We start from the raw sequence: 22073 nt of genomic DNA on the forward strand, positions 1-22073 counted from the left end.
TAAGGCTTGTCCAGCCTGGGGGCAGATCTCAGAACTTGCTTTGCTTTTTGAGGCAGAGAGACTTTTCTAGCTCACTGAAGGAGGCAGCTTTTCCAAGGTACCTGAAGATCTGCCCTCAGGCACTGCTTCTCAGAGCCTAGGCCATTGTATCAGAAACCCCCAGAGGCTGGGCATGGTGGCTCACGCCTGTAATCTCAGCACTTTGGGAGGCTGAGGCAGGTGGGTCACTTGAGGTCAGAATTCAAGAGCAGCCTGACCAACATGGTGAAACCCTGTCTCTACCAAAAATACAAAATTAGCCAGGCGTCGTGGCGCACGCCCGTAATCCCAGCTACTTGGGAGGCTGAGGCAGGAGAATCACTGGAACCTGGGAGGCAGAGGTTGCAGTGAGCCAAGATCATACCACTGCACTCCAGCCTGAGCAACAGAGTGAGATTCCATCTCAAAAAAAAAAGGAAGAAGGAGGAGGAGAAAGAGAAGAAGGAGAAGAAGAAGGAGAAGAGGAAGAGGAAGAGGAAGAAGGAGAAGAAGAAAGAAAGGAGAAGAAGGAAGAAAGGAGAAGGAAGAAAGGAGAAGGAGAAGGAAGAAAGGAGAAGGAGAAGGAAGAAAGGAGAAGGAGAAGGAAGAAAGGAGAAGGAGAAGGAAGAAAGGAGAAGGAGAAGGAAGAAAGGAGAAGGAGAAGGAGAGGAAGAAGAAGAGGAAGAAGAAAAAGAAGCAGCAGCAGCAGCAGCAGCAGCAGCAGAAGCAGCCGCCCCCAGAGTGTTGGTAAATGCAGATTCCTGAGCCTACCCCAGATTGCTGGGGTGAAGCCCAGGAATCAGCATTAACAATAAACACTCTGGGTTAGGTCTGATTAAGGGACCGAAAGCCACACTGCCCAGTTCAAATTTTGGCACTACCATTCACTAGTACTTGGGCAAGTCCCTTAACTTTGCTAAGCCTCAGTTTCTTGGCCTGTAAAATGGGGATAATAATGGTGCCTACATTGTAAGGCTGCTATGGGAATTAAATGAGATCACGAAAGTGAGGTGTCCAGCACAGTGCTTACATGGACAGATGTGGATGACTAGTATCACAGCCGCATTCTCATGCCCTGGGACTTTTGAGAGAGGCAGAGCCTTGAGGTCCTGCTTCTGGAAGGGGTCCTGATGGTGGTGCTCTGGAAAGCAGAAGCCTTGGCCAGGCAGCGCCCTCACCCAGAACCATCTGCCACCTAGTGGCTGGTGTGTGGGACCATGCACAGCTCTCCTGCCTCCACCCAGCTGAGATCCATGGCCCAGCTGGCCAGAGGTTCCACCCTGTCTCCTGGCCCAGTGGCAGCCTCCCTCCCTGCCCCTCTGCCCTGGCAGCCTAATTGGCTTGGTACTAGCTCTGGCACTTCCCTCCAGCTTTGTAATAAAATAGGTGGCTTGGGTCAGATTTCCCTGACAGGGAGGCTACCTGGCACAGACACGGGAGGCGGGGAGGAAGGCTGGGGAAAACGGCTCCTTTAATGACCACCAATTACAGTCTGGTATTCTCAAGAGGCCACTTCCTCTCCAAACTAGGTGACCCCTAGGAAAGAGTCCTATGTGCTTGTTTTTCTTCCTTTCCTAGTCCTTCACCATTCATTTATTCCAATGCACTTACCCATGCATGCATTCATTCAATATTGAAATGTTTACTATATCCCAGGTGCTCAATGGTGATCACCAGGAATTGGCAGTTTTTCTGTAAAGAGCCAACTAGCAAATATTTTCAGCTAGCCAATATTATCCCAATAGGACCAACCTATTCTGCTGTTGTAGCAAGAGAGTAGCTATTGATATGTAAACAAATGGGTAGGTGTGGCTATGTTCCAATGAAACTTTATTTGTGGACACTGAAAATTTTTTTTTTTTTTTTTTTGAGACAAGGGTCTCACCCTGTTGCCCAGGCTAGAGTGCAGTGGCATGATCATAGCTCACTGCAACCTTGATCTCTCCAAACTCAAATGATCCTCCCACCTCAGCCTCCTCAGTAGCTGGGTCTACAGGCACGCACCACCATGCCTGGCTAATTCATGTATTTTTTTGTAGAGGTGGGATTTCACCATGTTTCCAAGCTGGTCTTGAGCTCCTGACCTCAAGCGATCCACTCACCTTGACCTCCCAAAGTGCTGGGATTACAGGCGTGAGCCACTTACCTGGTGGACACTGAAATTTGAATTTTATACCATTTTCATGTGTCATGAAATATTCTTTTGATTTTTTTCCAACCATTTACAAATGTAAAAACTCTTCTTAGCTTGTAGGCCATACAAAATGTAACATCCAGTGGGCCATTGCTTGCCAGCCCTGAGCTGAGTCCTCCATGGGCAAGACCATAGAGTATGCGACACCCAGTGGAGTGTGCAGGCCAGTATCTCCAACAGGGTCAAGACCTTTGGAGAGCCTTGCTGGGGCTCCAAAGCCTACCACAGCTCTACCACTGCAGCCCTCCCAGACTCCACTCTCTCAATGCCACATATGTTCTCAGTGGCTTACATATAGGGACTCTTAAGTCTCCTTTACAATCAGAAGCTTTTTTGAGGGGAAGAACATTACTGTTCACGCATTTGGAATTAGAAGGGACCCGAGTTCAAACACCTCCTTGACCACTCCTTTGCTGAATGTCATGGATGAGTTACTTCACATCCCTGTGCCTCAGTTTCCTGATCTGCAGTCTCTCTCTCATAGGTTATTGAGAGGATGGAGTACACGCATGTACAGTGCTCAGACAGGTGGCTGACATGGAGTCAGTGGTCAATGTTTGTGGATTCTCCTCACAGTTCCTTTTTCCCCACCCACCCCAGAATCCAGCATGGCTCTGGGCTCTGCTCAGTCCCTCCTTGCCAAGTGTTAACTTCCAAAATAAGAGAAAAAGTCCCCGGATTCCTCACCCAGGAGCCCCACAGAGTCCATACCTTGGGGTCCTAGAATGCTTTGCCCTTTATACTTAGCTTAGAGCTTTTCCCCTGTGGCTTTTTTTCTCTAGCAAAATGATCACTTCTTCCCTCCCAAAGTAGCTTACACGGATGCCAGGCTTAGGAGTGTGTGCACATGATGAACTTTTGGCTGGTTCTTCTCTGGCGATGAGCTGTGGAGGAGACTGCTTGGCTGGGAATAAAGGAAGTGGGAGGCCGTCTCACCTGCTGGCCCACAGTCCATGGGGGTGGGAAGGCTGCCCAGGTCAAGGTCTTTAGCATCTCAGTCATTATGCCAAATACTTGGACCCTCCAGCACTTTCTCTATCGTCCAAGTACACTGCTCCCCAGGTGGGTGCCCGACTCACTCCTCCTAAAACAGCACCCCTCTCTCTCTTCCAAAGCCTCTATGATCTTATCTGGTTTCATTCTTTCATAGCACTTAACCCTATGTGAAATTTTATTTGTTTGTTACAGTTTTTTTCAGTTTCCCTTTCACTAGAATTTAAGCTCCTTGAGGGCCAGACTTGTCTGATATAATCCTTATGACTCTTTTTACAGGACAGATAATATCCCTATTTAGTAGCTGAGCATACTAAGGTCACCTAGTCAGTGAGTGGTGGAATGAGGATTCAAGGCCAGTTCTCTTTGACAGTCAAAAGCTCTCATTTTTGGGCCAGGTGTGGTGGCTCATGCCTGTAATCCTAGCACTTTGAGAGGCTGAGGTGGACAGATCACTTGAGTGCAGGAGTTGGAGACCAGCCTGGGCAACGTGGGAAAAACCCATCTCTACAAAAATCGCAAAAGAATTAGCCAAGTCTGGTGGTGCGAGCCTGTAGTCCCAGCTAATCGGAAGGCTGAGGTGGGAGGATCACCTGAGCCCAGGTGGTGGAAGCTACAGTGAACCAAGACTGTACTACTGCACCCTAGCCTGGGCCACAGAGTGAGACCCTGTTTAAAAAAAAGAAAAGAAAAGAAAAAAGAAAAAAAGAAAAGACAAGACAAGAAAAGAAAAATAAAATACCTCACATTCTGGGCCTCCACACTAAGACAGAGGTCATTTTACCTGGCAAGATGGGAGCGTAAAAGCTTTGAGTTCCACAGTTTGCTTCCAGCAGCAGTAACAGCAATCATGTGTCAGGAGACATTTATGGGAGCCCTAGGAATGTTCTATACCACTACTTCGGGAGGCAAAACCAGGCAGGCTGCACTTCTGCCCTCTTGGAGCTCATGGGCTGATTAAATAGAGACACATATTTTAGTTTTTCTGCTATAATGCAGGTTGCACTAGGAACTATAAAGGGGTACAAAGTATTTTAGGAATACTGTCTTAATTTGCTTGGGCTGCTGTAACAAAATACCATAGACTGGGTAAGTCAAAAACAGAAATTTCTCTCTCACAGTTCTGGCGGCTGGAAGCCCAAGATCAAGGTGCTAGCCAGTTTGGTTCCTGTTAAGTCTATGTTGGGCGCTTTACATTTTACAAAGCTTTCTTCCTGGCTGCAGACAGCTACCTTCTTGCTGTATCCTCAAGTGGTAGACACAGAGATCATTTTTCTGACATCTCTTTTTATAAGGACACGAATCCCATTATGAGGGCTCCACTTTCACGACCTAATTACTTCCCAAAAGCCCTGCCTCCTAATACTATCACACTGGGGATTAGGCTTCAACACATGAATCCTGAAGGGACACAAACATTTAGTCCACAGCAGGTACCAGCTGTGGTTGGCCAGGAAAGTCAGGACAGTGTGGTCTAGGAGGGCAAGGGGTGCTGTCAGGGAAGACACTTTGGACAGAGAGGGTGGAGGAGCAAAGGCCAGTGAGTCATCGCCTGTTTGAGGACCGGTAAGGACTCGGAATGGCTGTGGCCTAGATAGTGTTGGGAAGGGCAATGATCATGTGAAAGGTAGTAGAAGATAGGTTGAGGCCAAATCATGTGAGGTCTAAAAGAGACTGGGGAAAGACTGGGCTTCCTACAGCCTGCGTGGTAGATAATAACACTGACAGAGCAACAGCTTACTGTGTATGTTGGGTGCTTTACATTTTACGAAGCACTTCCAGTCCTTCTTCCACTCTGCCCTCACAATTTCTAGCATACAGGTAAGAGTGATACGTTTAGGATCAGGAACCTGACATCCACTCAGTCAGGAAACAAGTTGTGTAGATTTGAACAAGTCACTTCCCATCTCCAAGGCTTTACTCATCTCTAACCACAGGGGCCAATTCTCAGAGCTTTCCGAAGGATTTCACAAAACCATACTCATGACAGTGCTGTATTTAACTTCTGGTCCTCAGTTCTTTCTCTGTTAAATGAGGACAATTCCTGTTCAGCCTAATTCAGAGGAGCTGTGGCTGTGATTTTGTAAGCAAAGGTCAATGGTAAGAGTCTTCTTAACAGGCCAATGAGAAGTTTGCTCCCCTTTTGGCAGATGAGGCCAGGAAAGTTAGTGCTTCTCGTTTGGTGGCTGAAAGCCTCAGAGAAGGAACTTTGACTTCTTTAACAGTATTTCTTAGTACTCGCCACACTATTTCGTTTATACGGGGAAGAGAGGGACAGACAGCGCAGGACCTACTGAAATAGGAAGAGCCAGGCGCCATAACAGACCGACGGAGCCGGGCCCACTTAAAGGGCCCTCTCGTGCCCCGCCCCCCTGTCTCAAGGCCATCAATCGGAGAGCGAGGCGCTCCGTGACGACATCTTATCGCGACCAAGTGGAGTGGCGGCGGCATTTCCTGGTGTCGGAGCCTGGCGCCCAGGCTATGGGTAGCCAGGAGGTGCTGGGCCAGGCGGCCCGGCTGGCTTCCTTCGGTCTCATCCTGCAGGTAACTCTCTGCCCGTCAGGTTTCAGCTTGTACTGCAGCCGAGATTCGCGGGATGGCAGCCCACGGGCCCTTGAGAGCCTGCCCCAGGGCCGACCCAGTTCCGAGGTGGACCCCGCAATGGAGGGGGTGGGGGGGTGGACCGGAGACCGGGGGGCGGCGTTGGTGAGCGGGGGGCCTGGCCCGGAGATGGGAGCCTGCCTTCAGAGTCTAGGCCGGGTGACTGCAGACAAGCCGCTTTCCTTCAGAGCATTCCATTTCCCATATGGCAGGAGGAGTGAATTAGATCAGGTGGTCGGGGTGAGGGAGTTGTATTTCATGCTCGAGAATCTGGTATTTTTCAGGCAAGGGGTTCATTTCCTTCATCAAACACGGCCCTCAAACTTTGAGTCCCACTGAGTTCCGAGAGACCATGTGGCATAGCTAAGAACAGGAATCTGGAGTTAGGCTTGGATTGCTCCGTGACCCAGGACAAGTGACTTCAGCTGCAGAGTCTGAGTTCCTCACTAGTAAAATGGGGGTAATAATATGTGGTACCTAGCTCATAAGCAAGAATTGATTGGGATCATTCAAATAAACGTACTTAACACAGTACCCGGCTCTTAGTATGCATTTAATACATGTTGGCTGCATCTTCTGTTTATGTGATCTTGGACAAGTCACTTCCCCTCTTGGCCCTAATTTTTGTCATCTGTCAGATATGATACATGCCAGTTAGTCCAAATGGTATCTGAAGATTCAACCCCAGGAGCTGAACCTTTTAAGTCAAGTGGCTCAATATCTCTCTGTCTCACTCTTGAGCCAATCAACCCTACTTCACACAAGTCTTGAATCTACCCTACGCCTTATCTTAGGCAGATGGAGGGCAGAAGAAAGAACCAAGCAGAATGGGGCTTGAGTTTGGGCCTTGTCACTTGCTAGATGCACTCCTTCGGGATAAATCCCAAGACTTCCGTGAGTATCAGTTTCTTCATCTTAAATGAGAACCATAGTGCAACCTCACAGGGTCATTAGGAAGACTAGATGAAATCATGCCTCTTAAGTGCCTGGCACACTACAAGTACTTAATAAATGTAGCTATTTTTATTAGGGTAATAAGGATTTTTAAAATAGTCAATGTAGGAATGAAATGAGATAACCTATGGAAAGCATGTTGAAGAGTGCCTCGCACATGATACATGCTTAGTAAATGTCAGCCATTCTAAGTTTACTTAGGGTTGCTTTTTTTTTTCCTGTTTCACTACATAAGTAACTGAGTTTAGTGCTTTATCCACAGTGTTGATTTTTTTTTTTTTCAGCCTTTGATAATGTCTTAGTACCCAGATAGGCTTCATAAAACTTAAACAAGTTGTAGTGGAAAACACACTGGACTACAAGTCAAGTGGCCTACCTGTAAGGTCAAGCTGGGTCATTTGCTTGCCGTGTGACATTGAGGAAATCACTTAACCCCCAGTCTTGCTTCCTGTGCATTTACTGGTTGTTTTTAAGTGTCAAATAATTTCACAGATGTGAGAGAGCCTTTTTTAAAACTGTAAAGTCGGCCGGGCGCGGTGGCTCAAGCCTGTAATCCCAGCACTTTGGGAGGCCAAGGCGGGCGGATCACAAGGTCAGGAGATCGAGACCATGCTGGCTAACACGGTGAAACCCCGTCTCTACTAAAAGTACAAAAAACTAGCCGGACGAGGTGGCGGGTGCCTGTAGTCCCAGCTACTCGGGAGGCTGAGGCAGGAGAATGGCGTGAACCCGGGAGGCGGAGCTTGCAGTGAGCTGAGATCCGGCCACTGCACTCCAGCCTGGGCAACAGAGCAAGACTCCGTCTCAAAAAAAAAAAAAAACTGTAAAGTTGGTTGGACGCGATGGCTCATGCCTGTCATCCCAGCACTTGGGAGGCCAAGGCAGGAGGATTGCTTGAGCTCAGGAGTTAAAGACCAGCCTGGGCAACATGGTGAAACTTTGTCTTTATAAAAAATACAAAAATTAGATGGGCGTGGTGGCGTGCATCTGTAGTCCCAGCTACTCAGGAGGCTGAGGTGGGAGGATCTCGAGCCTGGGAGGTTGAGGCCGCAGTGAGCTGTGATTATGGCACTGCACTCCAGCCTGGGCAACAGAGTGAGACCTTGTGTTAAAACAAAAGCTGTGAAGTCCTTTGCAGAAGTAAATGAAGGCTGTGTTGCTAGTAAGGGCTGCAGTGTGTGACAAATACTGGGTGGCATAAGCAACCTCAGCTTCATTAGCTGCAACCTTTATTCAAACCAATTAGGAGATATGGGCCGGGCGCGGTGGCTCATGCCTGTAATCCCAGCACTTTGGGAGGCCGAGGCGGGTGGATCATGAGGTCAGGAGATCGAGACCCTCCTGGTTAACATGGTGAAACCCCGTCTCTGCTAAAATACAAAAAATGAGCCGGGCGTAGTGGTGGGCACCTGTAGTCCCAGCTACTCGGGAGGCTGAGGCAGGAGAATGGTGTGAACCTGGGAGGTGGAGCTTGCAGTGAGCTGAGATTGCGCCACTGCACTCCAGCCTGGGCGACAGAGCTAGGACTCTGTCTCAAAAAAAAAAAAAAAAAGGAGATACAGGATATGGCCTGAAACATTTAAGTTTCTTAGACAGTGTAGCTTTGAGGTTAACATAAGTGTGTACACATGTTTTTTTTGTTTTTGTTTTCGGATGGAGTCTTCGCCGCGATTTTTTTGTTTTAATAACCATGTTTTTATATGGTTTCTTTGAGAGTGTTTTCATTCTTTTTATCTTTCGAATTACACTGTAGACACTAGGTAGCTTTGCAGTTACTCTTATTCTGCAAGGAATTTGAGAGCTTGTTCTATCTTAATTCTGAGCACCCATGCTGAAAGTATTAATGCCTTTCATTTGTATGACTTAAAAAATGCTTTCACTTCTACTAGTCTCATTTCTTTTAAAAATATTTCTTGGCCGGTGCGATGGCTCAAGTCTGTAATCCCACAGGGTTTGGGGCCGAAGATAGGGCGCGATCACGAGGTCAGGGATCGAGACCATCCCTGGCTACACTCGGTTGAAACCCCGTTCTCTACTAAAAAAATACTAAAAAACTAGACGGGCTGGTGGCGGGGCCTTGTAGTCCCAGCTACTCCGGACGGCTGAGGCAGAGAATGGCGTAAACCCGGGAGGCGGAGCTTGCAGTGAGCTGAGACCAACCACTGTACTCCAGCCTGGGCGGACAGAGTGAGGACACTGTCTCAAAAACAATATATATTGTAAAGATGAGGTCTCACTGTGTTGTCCAGGCTGGTCTCAAATTCCCAGCTTCAAGTGGTTCTCCTACCTTTCAGCCTCCCAAAGTGTTGGGATTTTTTTTTTTTAATTTATTTTTTGAGATGGGCTGTCACTCTTTCGCCCAGGCTGGAGTGCAGTGGCGTGATATCTTGGCTCACTGCAAACTCCGCCTCCAGGGTTCACGCCATTCTCCTGCCTCAGCCTCCCAAGTAGCTGGGACTACAGGCAGCCACCACCATGCCCGGCTAAATTTTTGTATTTTTAGTAGAGACAGGGTTTCACTGTGTTAGGCAGGATGGTCTCGATCTCCTGACCTCATGATCCACCCGCCTTGGCCTCCCAAAGTGCTGGGATTACGTGTGAGCCACCGCGCCCAACCAAGTGTTGGGATTACAAGCATGAGCCACAGTACTCAGCCCTGCAATCTCTGTTGATCCTTTTAATCAACCCTATGTGATCGGTAACCTCATTTGACAGAGGACATTGAGGCATATAACAATTAGAAGATAACAGATAGAAGAGCTAAATAGTGAATTGTATTTTTAGTAGAGACAGGGTTTAACCATGTTAGTCAGGCTGGTGTCGAACTCCTGACCTCAGTTGATCCACCTGCCTTGGCCTCCCAAAGTGCTGGGATTACAGGCATGAGCCACCGTGCCTGGCCATATCTGCATGTTTCTGAGGAGCAGCTACAGAGCTGTCATCGGACTCAAAAGACCACCTTTGACTCCATAAAGGTTGAGATGGTCATTTCTTGGCTTTGGAGACCTTGTTGCTCTGTGACACTTTAGTTACAGTGTTACGTGCTCTCCCTTTTTGGTCATACCTTTATGACCACAGTAGTCCTTTGATATGCTTAGATCAAATCTTCCAAATTGCAGCTCTTCACAGATAACTCTGAGGGTGCTTAACACAGAAGTGATTTTCATTTGCTGCTGGGATGCAGGAGGGAGTCATTTCGTGAATGAGGTTTGCACTCTTCCCAGCATCCCCATTTAGCAACCCTGTTTAATGACAGTCATCTTCTTCTCTGTGTCTCATGGGAGAAGTTCTTTGCTTAAGTGGTTTTCTTGAATTGACAGATTGGGAAGTCTCAGGATATGTCCCTTTCAAGCAGCAATAACTGGACTCTGTCTCCCTTCCCCCAATGTTACACTACGTTGTCTTATTTTTGCAGCATCATTTAAAAGATATTTCAACTCCTCTCTGGAAAGAGACAAGTATTCAATAAAGAAATACATTTTCTGTGTTCTAATTGAGAAAACTGAAGTTCAGAACGATTAAATGTCATTATTGAAATTCCTAGATATTATGAGGCAGAGAAGAAAAGAGAAATTAGACCCCATGATTTCTGGTGAGTCTGCTATACCCTTAAGGCTCCCACTTGCTAAGTGTGTGCTATTTCTAAACAGCCTGGGGTAGGGGAGTGTGGCTAGGGCCCAGCAAGGTGAACCACTAACTAGAATTCTCTTTCTGCTTCCTCAAGAGCTTGACTTTGAACCTGTAGAAACTCAGTGAGTCTATTGGGGCCTCTTTCTTGTTATTAATAAATTAGGGAGGCTTCCAAGTGCCTTCCAGGGTTCTCTGACCACTGCACGGGAGTGCTGAGAGATCCCAAGGAGTGAAATTTCTGGAGAAATGCAGACAGGTTGGGCGTCTTAGAGCAGAGTCTCCGTGACAAAGCTGCTGTATGTCATTACCTCACGTTAGGAAGAACAGCCACATTGTTCTCATTTCAGCAAAGTAAACACTCCTAACGTCATTTATTCTTACGTATTTTTCCTCTTTTTCTATAGGTGTTGTTTCGGTTGATCACCTTTGTCTTGAATGCATTTATTCTTCGCTTCCTGTCAAAGGAAATTGTTGGCGTGGTAAATGTAAGGTAGGAGGAGATGCACCCTGGCACTGTCAGAGTTCACCTTCCTAGCCAGGCTTTCTTCACACTGTACCTGTGTGCCATCCTTGGATTCTAGAAGCATGGACCTTTACCAGAAGCAGAGTGTTTTAGCAATGGGCTGAGGAGAAGCGTGCAGGAGTGGAGGGACATGCAGGCAATGTTTTTAATGGACTCATGGAGTGTTTTCCATTAGCAGCCTCCAAATGCACATTTCTCTGCCAGCTGTTCTGGTTTTCCTGCTCTTGGAAGTCAGGAAGGAGAAGAGTGGGAGTAATTCATTAAAAACTCCCTCTCAGGTATAATCCTATGTTCTTGTCCTGCTGACAGCAAAGGAAGCAGAAATTGTGCTTCGTGAGAATGCACTTCATAATTGCATGGCTGGAGAAGCCACCTTCCTGCCCTCCTCAGTGATTTTGTAATTGGGATACGGCAACTGGGATCCGAGCTTGAGTCCTTGTCATTAATTTCTTGGAGGCTCTTGGAAAGATGACTTCTTTGTCTTTTAGACTCAGCTTGTTTCTTCTACTCACCTCCTTTCTGTTCAAGGACACCCACACATATTTTGTCTTCACAAATGACATAAAATATATGAAATGATGTGAGTGCTCGGAATAGCTCAGCTTCTCAGGTGTGTCTTCATGTCCTGATAAATGAGGCAGTATGTTCCAAACAGCATTTCATGTCTAATACTTAACAAACATACCCTCTTGGCTCTGGTCTCAGAGCTTAGTGGCAGGACTCAAGCTTTGAGGAAAGGAATCATCTGTGGAGTTTTGTACTACGTAGTGCTGAGGAAGGGCCCAGGAGTCTGCATTTTTACAAGCTCCTTAGGTAATTTTGAAACAGGGACCCATCTTTGAGAAATACTGTTTTTTTTTTTCATTCTCCTTCTCCTCCTTGTCCTTCTCCTTCCTCCTACCTCTTCCTCCTCCTTCTCCTTCTCTTCTCCTCCTCCTTCTCCTCCCTCTTCCTGCTTCCATTCTCCTTCCTCCTTCCTGCTTCCCTTCTTCTGCTTCTGCTTCTGCTGCTCTGCTTCTTCTGCTTCTGCTTCTCCTTCTTCTTCTTCTGCTTCTTCTTTCTGCTGCTGCTTCTTCTACTTCTTCTTCTGCTACTTCTGCTGCTGCTGCTTCTTCTGCTTCTTCTTCTGCTACTTCTGCTTCTTCTTCTTCCGCTGCTTCTTCTGCAGCTGCTGCTTCTTCCTCTGCTTCTTCTTCCGCTGCTGCTGCTTCTGCTGCTGCTGCTGCTTCCGTTGCTGCTGCTTCTGCTGGTGCTTCTTCCACTGCTTCTTCTGCTGCTGCTGCTGCTGCTTCCGCTGCTGCTTCTTCCGCTGCTGCTACTGCTTCTTTCTTCTTCTTCTGCTTCCTCTTCTTCCTTCTTCATCTTCTTCTTCCGGTTCCTCTTCTTCCTCTTCTGCTTCCTCTTCCTCCTTCCGCTTCCGCTTCTTCCTTCTTCTTCTGCTTCCTCTTCTTCCTTCTTCCTCTTCCGCTTCCTCTTCCTCCTTCCTCTTCTGCTTCCTCTTCCTCCTCTTCCTCTTCCTCTTGTTCTCCTTCTTCTCCTTCTCCTCCTCCTTCTCCTTCTTCTCCTTCTCCTTCTCCTTCCTCTTCTTCTTCCTCTTCCTCTTCTTCATCTTCATCGTCTTCTTGTTCTTGTTCTTCTTCTTCCTTTTGCCTTGTCACCCAGGCTGGAGTGCAGTGGCACCATCATGGCTCACTGCAGCCTTGACCTCTTGGGCTCAAGCGATGCTCCCATGTCAGCCTCCTGAGCAGCTGGGACTACAGGTGTGCACCACCACACCTGGCTAATTTATATTTTGTAGAGATGAGGTCTTACTGTGTTGCCCAGGCTGGTCTCGAACTCCTGGGCTCAAGCAATCCTCCCATCTTAGTCTCCCAAAGTGCTGGGATTATAGGCATGAGCCTGAGAAATATAGGCACTTGGCCCTAAGAAATACCTTTTTAAAAGCAGAAAGGAAGAGGGGCAAATTCTCCTAGGGGCTCAGATTTTTCTCCCTAGGCAGGTGTCCTGAGATTGGCAGGTCCCTACTTTGACAGCCCTTGTCTGGCCTGCCCTGCCCCCCTGCTTAAGGTTCGGTTCCATCTCCTTATTTGCAATGCTCCACAGAGGCACTGGGTAGCAGGATAATCCTTGGACAACCCCAGAGACCTTCACCCTGGGCCATCCCCACTCTGGCTTCACCCAGGCTGCTGCCTATTGAGGAGGGAAATCTCAGCTACTCCTCACTAAGGTGCAGGAAGGCTCACCTAGGTGCTGCCCATCTGGGAGGTGCCCAGGCAAGCCTTGCTGATCTGGGTTGCAGCAGCCTCGGTAATGGTTGCCAGCCTTATTGCCTGTCTTGAGATTCTTTTGGCCAGAGCCTCCACTCGGTAGAGGCTCAGCTTTTCACACAGGGGCTGTTGGTCACTCGTGTCTGCGTGACCAGGAAGGGTGGGGTTATAATCTTATCCTCTTCTCCTTGTGGTCATGGCCATACCTCTGCCTGTAGCCATGAAGGCTGCAGGCTTTTGAGACCACTGCGGCAGTTTCTATCCTTCATGTAACTGTAGGCACACACCCTTAGGTATCTTTCGTTTGGTTCCTAACTCAGTAGTTCTCATGGATCAGACCAGTAGGGGGTCCTGTAAGAGCCCACTGCCCTCCATGTCACCATCAGTAGTTTATGACCAAGACTTTATCTCCTCCCTGTTGCTGGAAACATCCCAGAAGTTCTCTCTGTGAAAAAACTCAAGACCTTATTGATTTCTGCCTTTCATTTACAGACTAACGCTGCTTTACTCAACCACCCTCTTCCTGGCCAGAGAGGCCTTCCGCAGAGCATGTCTCAGTGGGGTCACCCAGCGAGATTGGAGCCAGACCCTCAACCTGCTGTGGCTAACGTGAGTTGTGCTTTGGCAGGAGACACGTTTCAGGAAGGCAGGTGTAGTGAGCATTGGAAGTGAAACAGTAACACATGCCTAAAGCTGAATTGCCTCCAGATTCAGCTTCGCCATGGGTTTCTGGGAGCAGGCATACGACAAGAAGGGGAGAGTGTTTGTGTCAGAGGAACTTCTTGGCTCATTTTCTCTCTGGATGTCCAGAAGCCAGGAAGAGGTTCTAGGTTGGGGTTTCTGGGCCAGGTTTCTAGCCCTGGTTTCATCCTCTTTGGAGGTTGTTTCTTGCTGTTTCTGATCACCACTGTGGGCTCCACTTGGCCTGTGCCATCTTTTTTATTCCTAATCTTTTTGCTCTATAATATCTTTTGAGCTTTTAACAGCCACTTAGATTTAGTATTTCTTGAAAGCCTCTTATGGGTTTCATTACATTTTTCTTCAATTTTGTTATATGACTTCAGTTCTGAGTCTTTTAGGATATTCTTGAAGATCAAGTACATTAACTTAAAATTGCAATGGCTTTTCTCCAGCTATGTCCCTGCAGGGAGGGCTGGGGGTTGAGGTTGTTTCCCAGTGCTGCCCTTGCATAACTCCTTATTGCCTCACAGAAATGACTGTCGTGAGGGCTGATAGGTGTTCATTTTATTAGAGGAACAACTGTTAACCACCCAGGCATATTTAAATGCCCCGTGGTACACATGTGAAACATATGAAAGGATACTGAGCACTGCTCTGTTTGTTATTTGGGATGCAAGGAACAGCTGTATACAGTCTGTCAGTCATTCTCAACAACAGGCATTTTCTTTCTGGGAATTTTGCTTATGGGTCAGTATGTGTAACCCAGTGGATAGAAGTGTAGGCTTTGGAGTTATAGCAGGATTGGGTCTTGCTTCTGCTCTTGATTAGCTGTTCATGACCTTGGCCAAACTGCCCAGTGCCTGTCAGCCTCAGTCTCCTCATATTTTTTTAATGGAGATAATGACAGAGGATCATTGTGAGGTGTCAGTGAGATAAGGGGCATTAATCATAGTGCCTGGCATGTAGTTAGTATCTTAATAAATAAATGGTAGCTGTTTGTATTATAACTTTTTTTTTTTCTGTTCAGTGTTACTATTTTAATATATATTTCTATTTATTTTAAAATTTAGTGAATTATTTTTTTCTCCTCTTCCAGAGTCCCCCTGGGTGTGTTTTGGTCCTTATTCCTGGGCTGGGTCTGGTTGCAGCTGCTTGAAGTGCCTGACCCTCATGTTGTCCCTCACTATGCAACTGGAGTGGTGCTGTTTGGTCTCTCGGCAGTGGTGGAGCTTCTAGGAGAGCCCTTTTGGGTCTTGGCACAAGCACATATGTTTGTGAAGCTCAAGGTGAGTGTGCCTTCTGCTGTGAATGGGAAATAGGAAGAATAAGAAAAGCGTTGCTTTTAAAATGCTTTTATAGGAGAGAATGATTTTCCAGACTTGCACATAAAATGTATTTAGAAAAGGTTAACATGGTCAGTTAAGTTCTTCCACTTGAAATTTGTCAGATAGGCTGGGCTAAAGTTCACCTCTGTTTGATCATAAATAAAAAACAGGTTTGCTAATAATTTATTAGTTCAAGTGAGAATGGAGAAGGACCGTAAAGGTTTTTCAGGTTTTTCTAGTGACTGTATTTAGTTGTATACTAATATTAACTTTTCTCTCTTCATCTTTTAGAATAGATTACAAAAGAATATATATATAATGTAAATCTTAAAACATAATATACTGGAAGATCCATGAACCCACCACCCTACCCAAGAAGTAAAACGTTACTGATACTTACGTCCAGCTGTGTGCCCTGTCCCCATAGCCAGGGTAGCCACTGCCCGAGATTTTCTGTCTATCATTCTATTACATCTTGACTTTTTGATGTTTGTAAACTGCACTTTAACCACGTTTGCAGGTGATTGCTGAGAGCCTGTCGGTAATTCTTAAGAGCATTCTGACAGCTTTTCTCGTGCTGTGGTTGCCTCACTGGGGATTGTATATTTTCTCTTTGGCCCAGGTAAGAATCATGGCTTTTAACTTTTTATATGATCTTTGTTTCTCCAACTGGTTTTTCTTCGTGTTCCCACCGCCGTGGGGTTTGCATTTGCAGTACCCATGCCTGTGCAGGAGGTGGAAGCGCCAGAAAGGTGGCCTTGGCACTGCTACTCTGGCTGCCAGGTCCATTGTGTTCCATACACTGAGACTGTCAGTGTTTCTAGGGACCTGGTGAGGGCCACACACTGGACTTCATTGTCAAACATCAAAAACCCTTTTTAGACATTCAGTGGGCAAGCCTGTTTCAAACTGATCTTTGGTTGTCTGGTAGTTTTGTAAAGGAGAAAAAAAGCAGTGAGGGGTGGGGTGGGAATCAAATTGCATGTGTATTATTTTCCCTGGATTTCCATCAGGTTTTTGCAGAATAGGTGGAAACTCTGCCAAGCCTGTTTTAAGCTTATATTGAAATCTCACATAATTCAGAGAGCAGGAATCACGTCAGAGTAGGTATATTTCCAGTTTTAGCAATTTAGGCTTCATTTCCATCTCATTAGTTCCTAATTCTAGTTCATATTTCTAGTTCTAATAAAAAATAACTAGAATACAAGTGCTATTTTTAAAAATGAAATTTAAGATCAGATAGTTACCAGAACATTTTACAGTGCTAAGCAGTTGTAGTTTTCATTAATGTTTAGGAAGATAAGATTCTTAGTAATGATTTATGTAAAGGGTACTTCTCACAGAGGACACTGGCATCAGGTGGGTGGCTCACAGCAGTGCTGCTGGAGTTTTAAGGGCTTGGAGCATGAAGGAAGAAGGCTGGTGGACGATGGGCTCCGTCTCAGGTATGATTGGGAGTGGAGAGCAGAAGGGCCCACACCTACTAAACTGAGCCTCTTCTTTTTCCTTGCCCTGTGCCTTTACTACAGGAGTAGCCTTGATATTGCCAGGCTGAAAGCAAGTCTGGAGGTCCCAGTCTTTCTTGAACCAGTGTGCTCTGCTGTTCTCAGGAGGGAAAGAGGGTTGAAGGGAGCTTGTGAAAAGGGGCTTTTTTGGACTTTCCTCCTCAATCTGCAGACAAAACCCATCTGACTGCTCCTGGCCAGAAGCCATTCTTTTGTCCTGGATGGGTGGAGGGAGGGGTGGGCCTTCTTATCACCCTACCCTTTCCTCCCCCGTCAGCAGTAGCTCTTGCCCTGGCGAAGAGGAGAGACCCAGCAGCTCAATTGTGCTTTGTAATCGTTAATGGCACAGGTTTCCGGGGTTTATGGAAAACCCACAGTCCTTGATGATGACAAGTCCTTGGATATTAGCACAGTTAGGATACATGGATCTTTGCAGTGTGCTGACTAGGTGGAAGAGCCGTTCCTTTGGCCAAATACACACCTTTTGAGAATGTATCAGACATTGCTGTGGTAATTGAGCTAGTGTAATGGAAATTACATTCTGCCTGCTGAGAAGAATTGTGTTCTCCCAGTTAAGTGAAGTGTTGGGAACACTTTGCAGGTAGATGCTGAAGTGGAGTTGGGTCTAAGTGAATAGTGCCATTTCCCAGAGGGTAAGGCATTGCTGAATAGAAAGTGCAGTTAATCAAGAGAGTTCTATTACTTGATTGGCCTTTGAGACCAAATTTATAGGCATATCTTAATTATGCCTTTATTAAAACAGTTTTTTTTTCTCAGCTTTTCTATACCACAGTTCTGGTGCTCTGCTATGTTACTTATTTCACAAAGTTACTGGGTTCCCCAGAATCAACCAAGCTTCAGACTCTTCCTGTCTCCAGAATAACAGATCTGTTACCCAATATTACAAGAAGTGGAGTAAGTAATACATTCTATCTCTTATTTTAATCATAGATGCTGCTTATCCTTGAGAGAAAGAAACTGCAGCTGGTTTATTGTTATAGTCATAAATGAATTTTATAGCTCATATTTATGGAGTGCCTGCTCTATGCCAGGCCAGGGTTTCTAAATCTTTGCACTATGGACATTTTGGATTGCTCAATTCTTTGTTGTAGGGGCTGTCCTGTGTGTTGTAGGATGTTTAGCAGCATCTCTGACCTCAAACAACTAGATGCCAGTAGCAACCACCCCTCAGGGGAGCACCCCAAAATGTCTCCAGACGTTGCCAAATGTCCCCTGGGGGACAAAATTGCCCCCAGTTGACAACCACTGTGCTAGACCCTATGCTGAATGCTTTACCTGCCTTATGTAATGCTTACAACAACTCTGAAAGGCTGACACTCTCTGTTTCTATTTTAGGGTTGAGAAACTAAGGCTTAGAGAATAAATACCTGTCCTAGGTGAGGGTCAGAGTGAGGACAGGAGCCTGGAGGGGCTCACATGCCAGCAGAGCACAGGTTCCACCATTGTGCTCCACTCTCTCTATTCTGCTGTGGTTTTGGTTTTCTTCCTCAATTGACTTCTAGCACAGATAGCTGAGAGTTCTGAGAAAGTAGGGATGAACCCAAAATGGTCTTTTTTTTTTTTTTTTTCTCCTTGAGACAGTGTCTCATTCTGTTGCCCAGAGTGGCGTGATCATAGCTCACTATAGCCTTGACCTGCTAGGCTCAAGTGATCCTCCTGCCTCAGTCTCCCAAGTAGCTGGGACTACAGATATGTGCCACTATGCCCAGCTAATTAAAAAATTCTTTTTTGTAGAGATAGGGTCTCACTATGTTGTCCCGGCTAGTGTTGAACTCCTGAGTTCAACCAATCCTCCCACGTCGGCCTCCCAAAGTGCTGGGATTATGAGCCACCATGCCTGGCCCCACATGGTCTCTTTCTAAGTGTTAGGCTAGTCTTTCAGGTGATCCATTTTCCTATCTAGACCACTGTGGATTTTACAGCTGACATGTGGAGTGAAGCATAATCTTTTCTACTCAATTCCTTCACACTCAGGTCATTGCACTTTCATTTTCTGGCTCTTCTGGGGTCAGTGCTGCTGCCCATGCCATTGGAGCTGCACACATGATAATGTTGCCATGTCTTCTTTGCTAAGACACTTCATGAGCTCCTCCATTCTGGGTGCTTCACCCCTTTCCATGCTTGTTTGCTTGCTGGATGTAGTGCACTCGGTTGTGGTAAGGCTGGATATGCTGGATTTCTCCTTATTCCTCTTGTGATACTTGAAAAAGTAGTAAAATATGTGAGACTTAAGTCTCAGAATTAACAGAATCCTGTTATACAACTTTTCAAGAAAAACTAGATCTTATGGGCCAGGCGCAGTGGCTCATACCTGTAATCCCAGCACTTTGGAAGGCTGAGGTGGGCAGATCACCTGAGGTCAGGAGTTCGAGACCAGCCTGGCCAACATGGTGAAACCCCATCTCTACTAAAAAATACAAAAATTAGCTGGGCATGGTGGTGCGTGCCTGTAATCCCAGTTACTGGGGCGGGGTGGGGGCTGAGGCAGAAGGATCACTTGATGGTTATGTGTCTGGAATTGGTGGGTTCATGGTCTCGCTGGCCTCAGGAGTGAAGCTGCAGACCTTCACGGTGAGTGTTACAGCTCATAAAGGTGGCGTGGACCCAAAGAGTGAGCAGCAGCAAGATTTATTGCAAAGAGCAAAAGAACAAAGCTTCCACAGTGTGGCAGGGGACCTGAGTGGGTTGCCACTACTGGCTCCGGCAGCCTACTTTTATTCCCTAATCTGACCCCCACCCACATCCTGCTGATTGGTCCATTTTACAGAGAGTTGATTGGTCTGTTTTGACAAGGTGCTGATTGGCACGTTTACAATCCTTTAGCTAGACACAGAGTGCTAGACAGAAAACTTCTCCAAGTCCCCACTAGATTAGCTAGACACAGAGTGCTCATTGGTGCATTTACAAACCTTGAGCTAGACACAGAGTGCTGATTGATGCATTTACAAACCTTGAGCTAGACAGAGTGCTGATTGGTGCATTTACAATCCTTTAGCTAGACACAGAGTGCTGATTGTTGCATTTACAATCCTCTAGCTAGCCCTAAAAGTTCTCCAAGTCCCCACCAGATTAGCTAGATACAGCGTGCCGATTGGTGCATCCACAAACCTTGAGCTAGACACAGTGTGCTGATTGGTGTGTTTACAAACCTTGAGCTAGACACAGAACACTGATTGGTGCATCTACAATCCTTCAGCTGAACATAAAAGTTCTCCAAGTCCCCACCTGACTCAGGAGCCCAGCTGGCTTCACCTAGTGGATGCTGAGCCAGGCCCCACACTCCTCAGCCCTTGGGCAGTCGATGGGACTGGGCGCTGTGGAGCAGGGGGCGGTGCCCACTGTCGAGGCTCAGGTCATTCAGGAGCCCATGGCGGGGTGTGGGGTGGGGCTCAGGCATGGCTGGCTGCAGGTCCTGAGCCCTGCCCCTTGGGGAGGCAACTGAGGCCCGGCAAGAATTTAGGCGCCGTGCAGGTGGGCCAGCAGTGCTGGGGGACCTGGCGCACCCTCCGCAGCTGCTGGCCCAGGTGATAAGCCCCTCACTGCCTGGGGCTGGTGGCACCAGCCAACTGCTCTGAGTGCGGGCCCCGCTGAGACCACTGCCACCCAGAACTGGCACTGGCCCACGAGTCCTGCCTGCAGCCCCGGTTCCCGCCCGCGCCTCTCCCTCCGCACCTCCCCACAAGCAGAGGGAGCCAGCTCCGGCCTTGGCCGGCCCAGAGAGGGGCTCCCATAGTGCAGTGGCAGGCTGAAGGGCTCCTCAGGCATGGCCAGAGCAGACGCCGAGGCTGAGGAGGTGCCGAGAGCGAGGGCTGCTAGCACGTTGTCACCTCTTAGTTGCAGTGAGCTGAGATCACACCACTGCACTCCAGCCTGGGCAACAGAGCAAGACTCCATCTCAAAAAAAAGAAGAAAGAAAAACTAGATCTTATGTATCAAAGCCAGATGTGTTCTCATTTGTGAGATAAGAGTTCTCCATTCTGCTCAGCTAGATTTCACCTGTAACCTAAACCAACAGGACACTTTTGGATACCTCTGTGCCTCATTTACAGGCTTAGATGGTTAGGACTCAGGATTGCTTCTCTTGCCTAGAGCTTCTGCCACCCGCCCTCAGAGCAGGTCTGAGAGTGCAGAAGAGTTCTTCTTCCCCTGACTGCCCCCTGGTGCCCACCTGTACCAAGCCTGGCAGATTTTCATACTGGGCCTGTCCTTGTGTCCCAGCAGGATTTTGGGAAGGAACATTTGAACCATTAGTATAAGCAAAGAGAGAAGGTAAAGAAAAGAGTCTGCCAAGTGTTTGTTAAACTCTGTGGTGGCCAGCCTGAGCAACATGGCAAGCCTGTCTCTATAAAAAAAAAAAAAAAAAGTTTTTTAATTAGCCGGGTGTAGTGTTGTGCACCTGTAGTCCCAGCTACTCAGGAGGCTGAGGTGGGAGGGTCACTTGAGCCTAGGTCAAAGCTGCAGTAAGCCATGATTGTGCCACTGCACTCCAGCCTGGGCAACAGAGTGAGACCCTGTCTCAAATAAATAACTAAATAATTAAAATCTGTGATGGGCTCAGAACTCTAAGCTTAGTTTCTTTATCTGCCAAATGGGAATAATAATAGTACCTCCTTCCTAAGGCTGTTGTGAGGGCCCAATGAGTTGGGGCATGTAAGGTCTTAACATTGTGGCCTGGCACAAGTGGGTATCCTTAAGCGACAGCTGATATCACCACCATCACACTGATGCCCTGAGAGCGAGCTGGCTCCACAGGGGCACCCTAGCCAGGCAGCTCTGATGGTATTGGTGTGGGAGCTCAGCGGTTTAATCTGGCAATATGCCCTGAAAGTACCCATGCGCAGACTGCAAGGACCCAAGCCCTGATCATGAGAAGGCTGTGTGTACCTGTGACACATAGTGATACTGTTTCCGCTGACATACAGTAAGAACATGGCGCCATGCTTGGTGCCATCAGGGATACAGACATGTAGGAGAGGTGATTCCTGGGCCTCAGGGAAGTTTCTGAGGGCTTGAGAGGCACCTGATACAGATCTGAAGCCTGTGGGACTCCCCCCAGACCTCAGGGTCTTCATTTTTAAAGTGAGATTGTTGGCCTACATGACCTGTGAGGCCCCTCTGAAGACTTTAAGAGTTCCATGAAGGTATTTGAACCTTGACACAGAGCCATTTACAGTAACCACCATTGACTGCATGTTCTGTACCATGCACTACACTAAGCACTTTACATGGATTTTGTGTTTAATTTTCATAGTAACGTATGAGATAAATACTGTTAGCTCCATTTTACAGACAGGAAAACTGAGGTTCAGAGGAGTTAGGTGACCAAGCCAAAATCACATAGCTGGCTTTGAACCCATTTCT

General features: G+C 47.1%; 1 protein-coding gene across 2 annotated transcripts in view; it reads left to right on the forward strand.

Moving 5' to 3' along the window:
• The first annotated feature begins 5628 nt into the window (after nucleotides 1-5628).
• Nucleotides 5629-22073, forward strand: part of RFT1 (RFT1 glycolipid translocator homolog) — a 45482-nt gene continuing 29037 nt past the window's right edge. Inside the window, exons 1-6 of one of the 2 annotated variants that reach the window (XM_017851899.1) lie at nucleotides 5629-5749; nucleotides 10795-10880; nucleotides 13673-13789; nucleotides 14958-15147; nucleotides 15707-15808; nucleotides 17469-17606. In XM_017851899.1, coding sequence (XP_017707388.1) covers nucleotides 5687-5749; nucleotides 10795-10880; nucleotides 13673-13789; nucleotides 14958-15147; nucleotides 15707-15808; nucleotides 17469-17606 — 696 coding nt within the window. In that variant the 5' untranslated portion in view covers nucleotides 5629-5686. The remainder of the gene's footprint in view (nucleotides 5750-10794; nucleotides 10881-13672; nucleotides 13790-14957; nucleotides 15148-15706; nucleotides 15809-17468; nucleotides 17607-22073) is intronic. The other variant, XM_017851900.1, reaches the window with a different exon arrangement.

Source organism: Rhinopithecus bieti, unplaced genomic scaffold, assembly GCF_001698545.2.
Source record: "Rhinopithecus bieti isolate Rb0 unplaced genomic scaffold, ASM169854v2 scaffold_33647, whole genome shotgun sequence".
Lineage (NCBI taxonomy): Eukaryota > Metazoa > Chordata > Mammalia > Primates > Cercopithecidae > Rhinopithecus > Rhinopithecus bieti.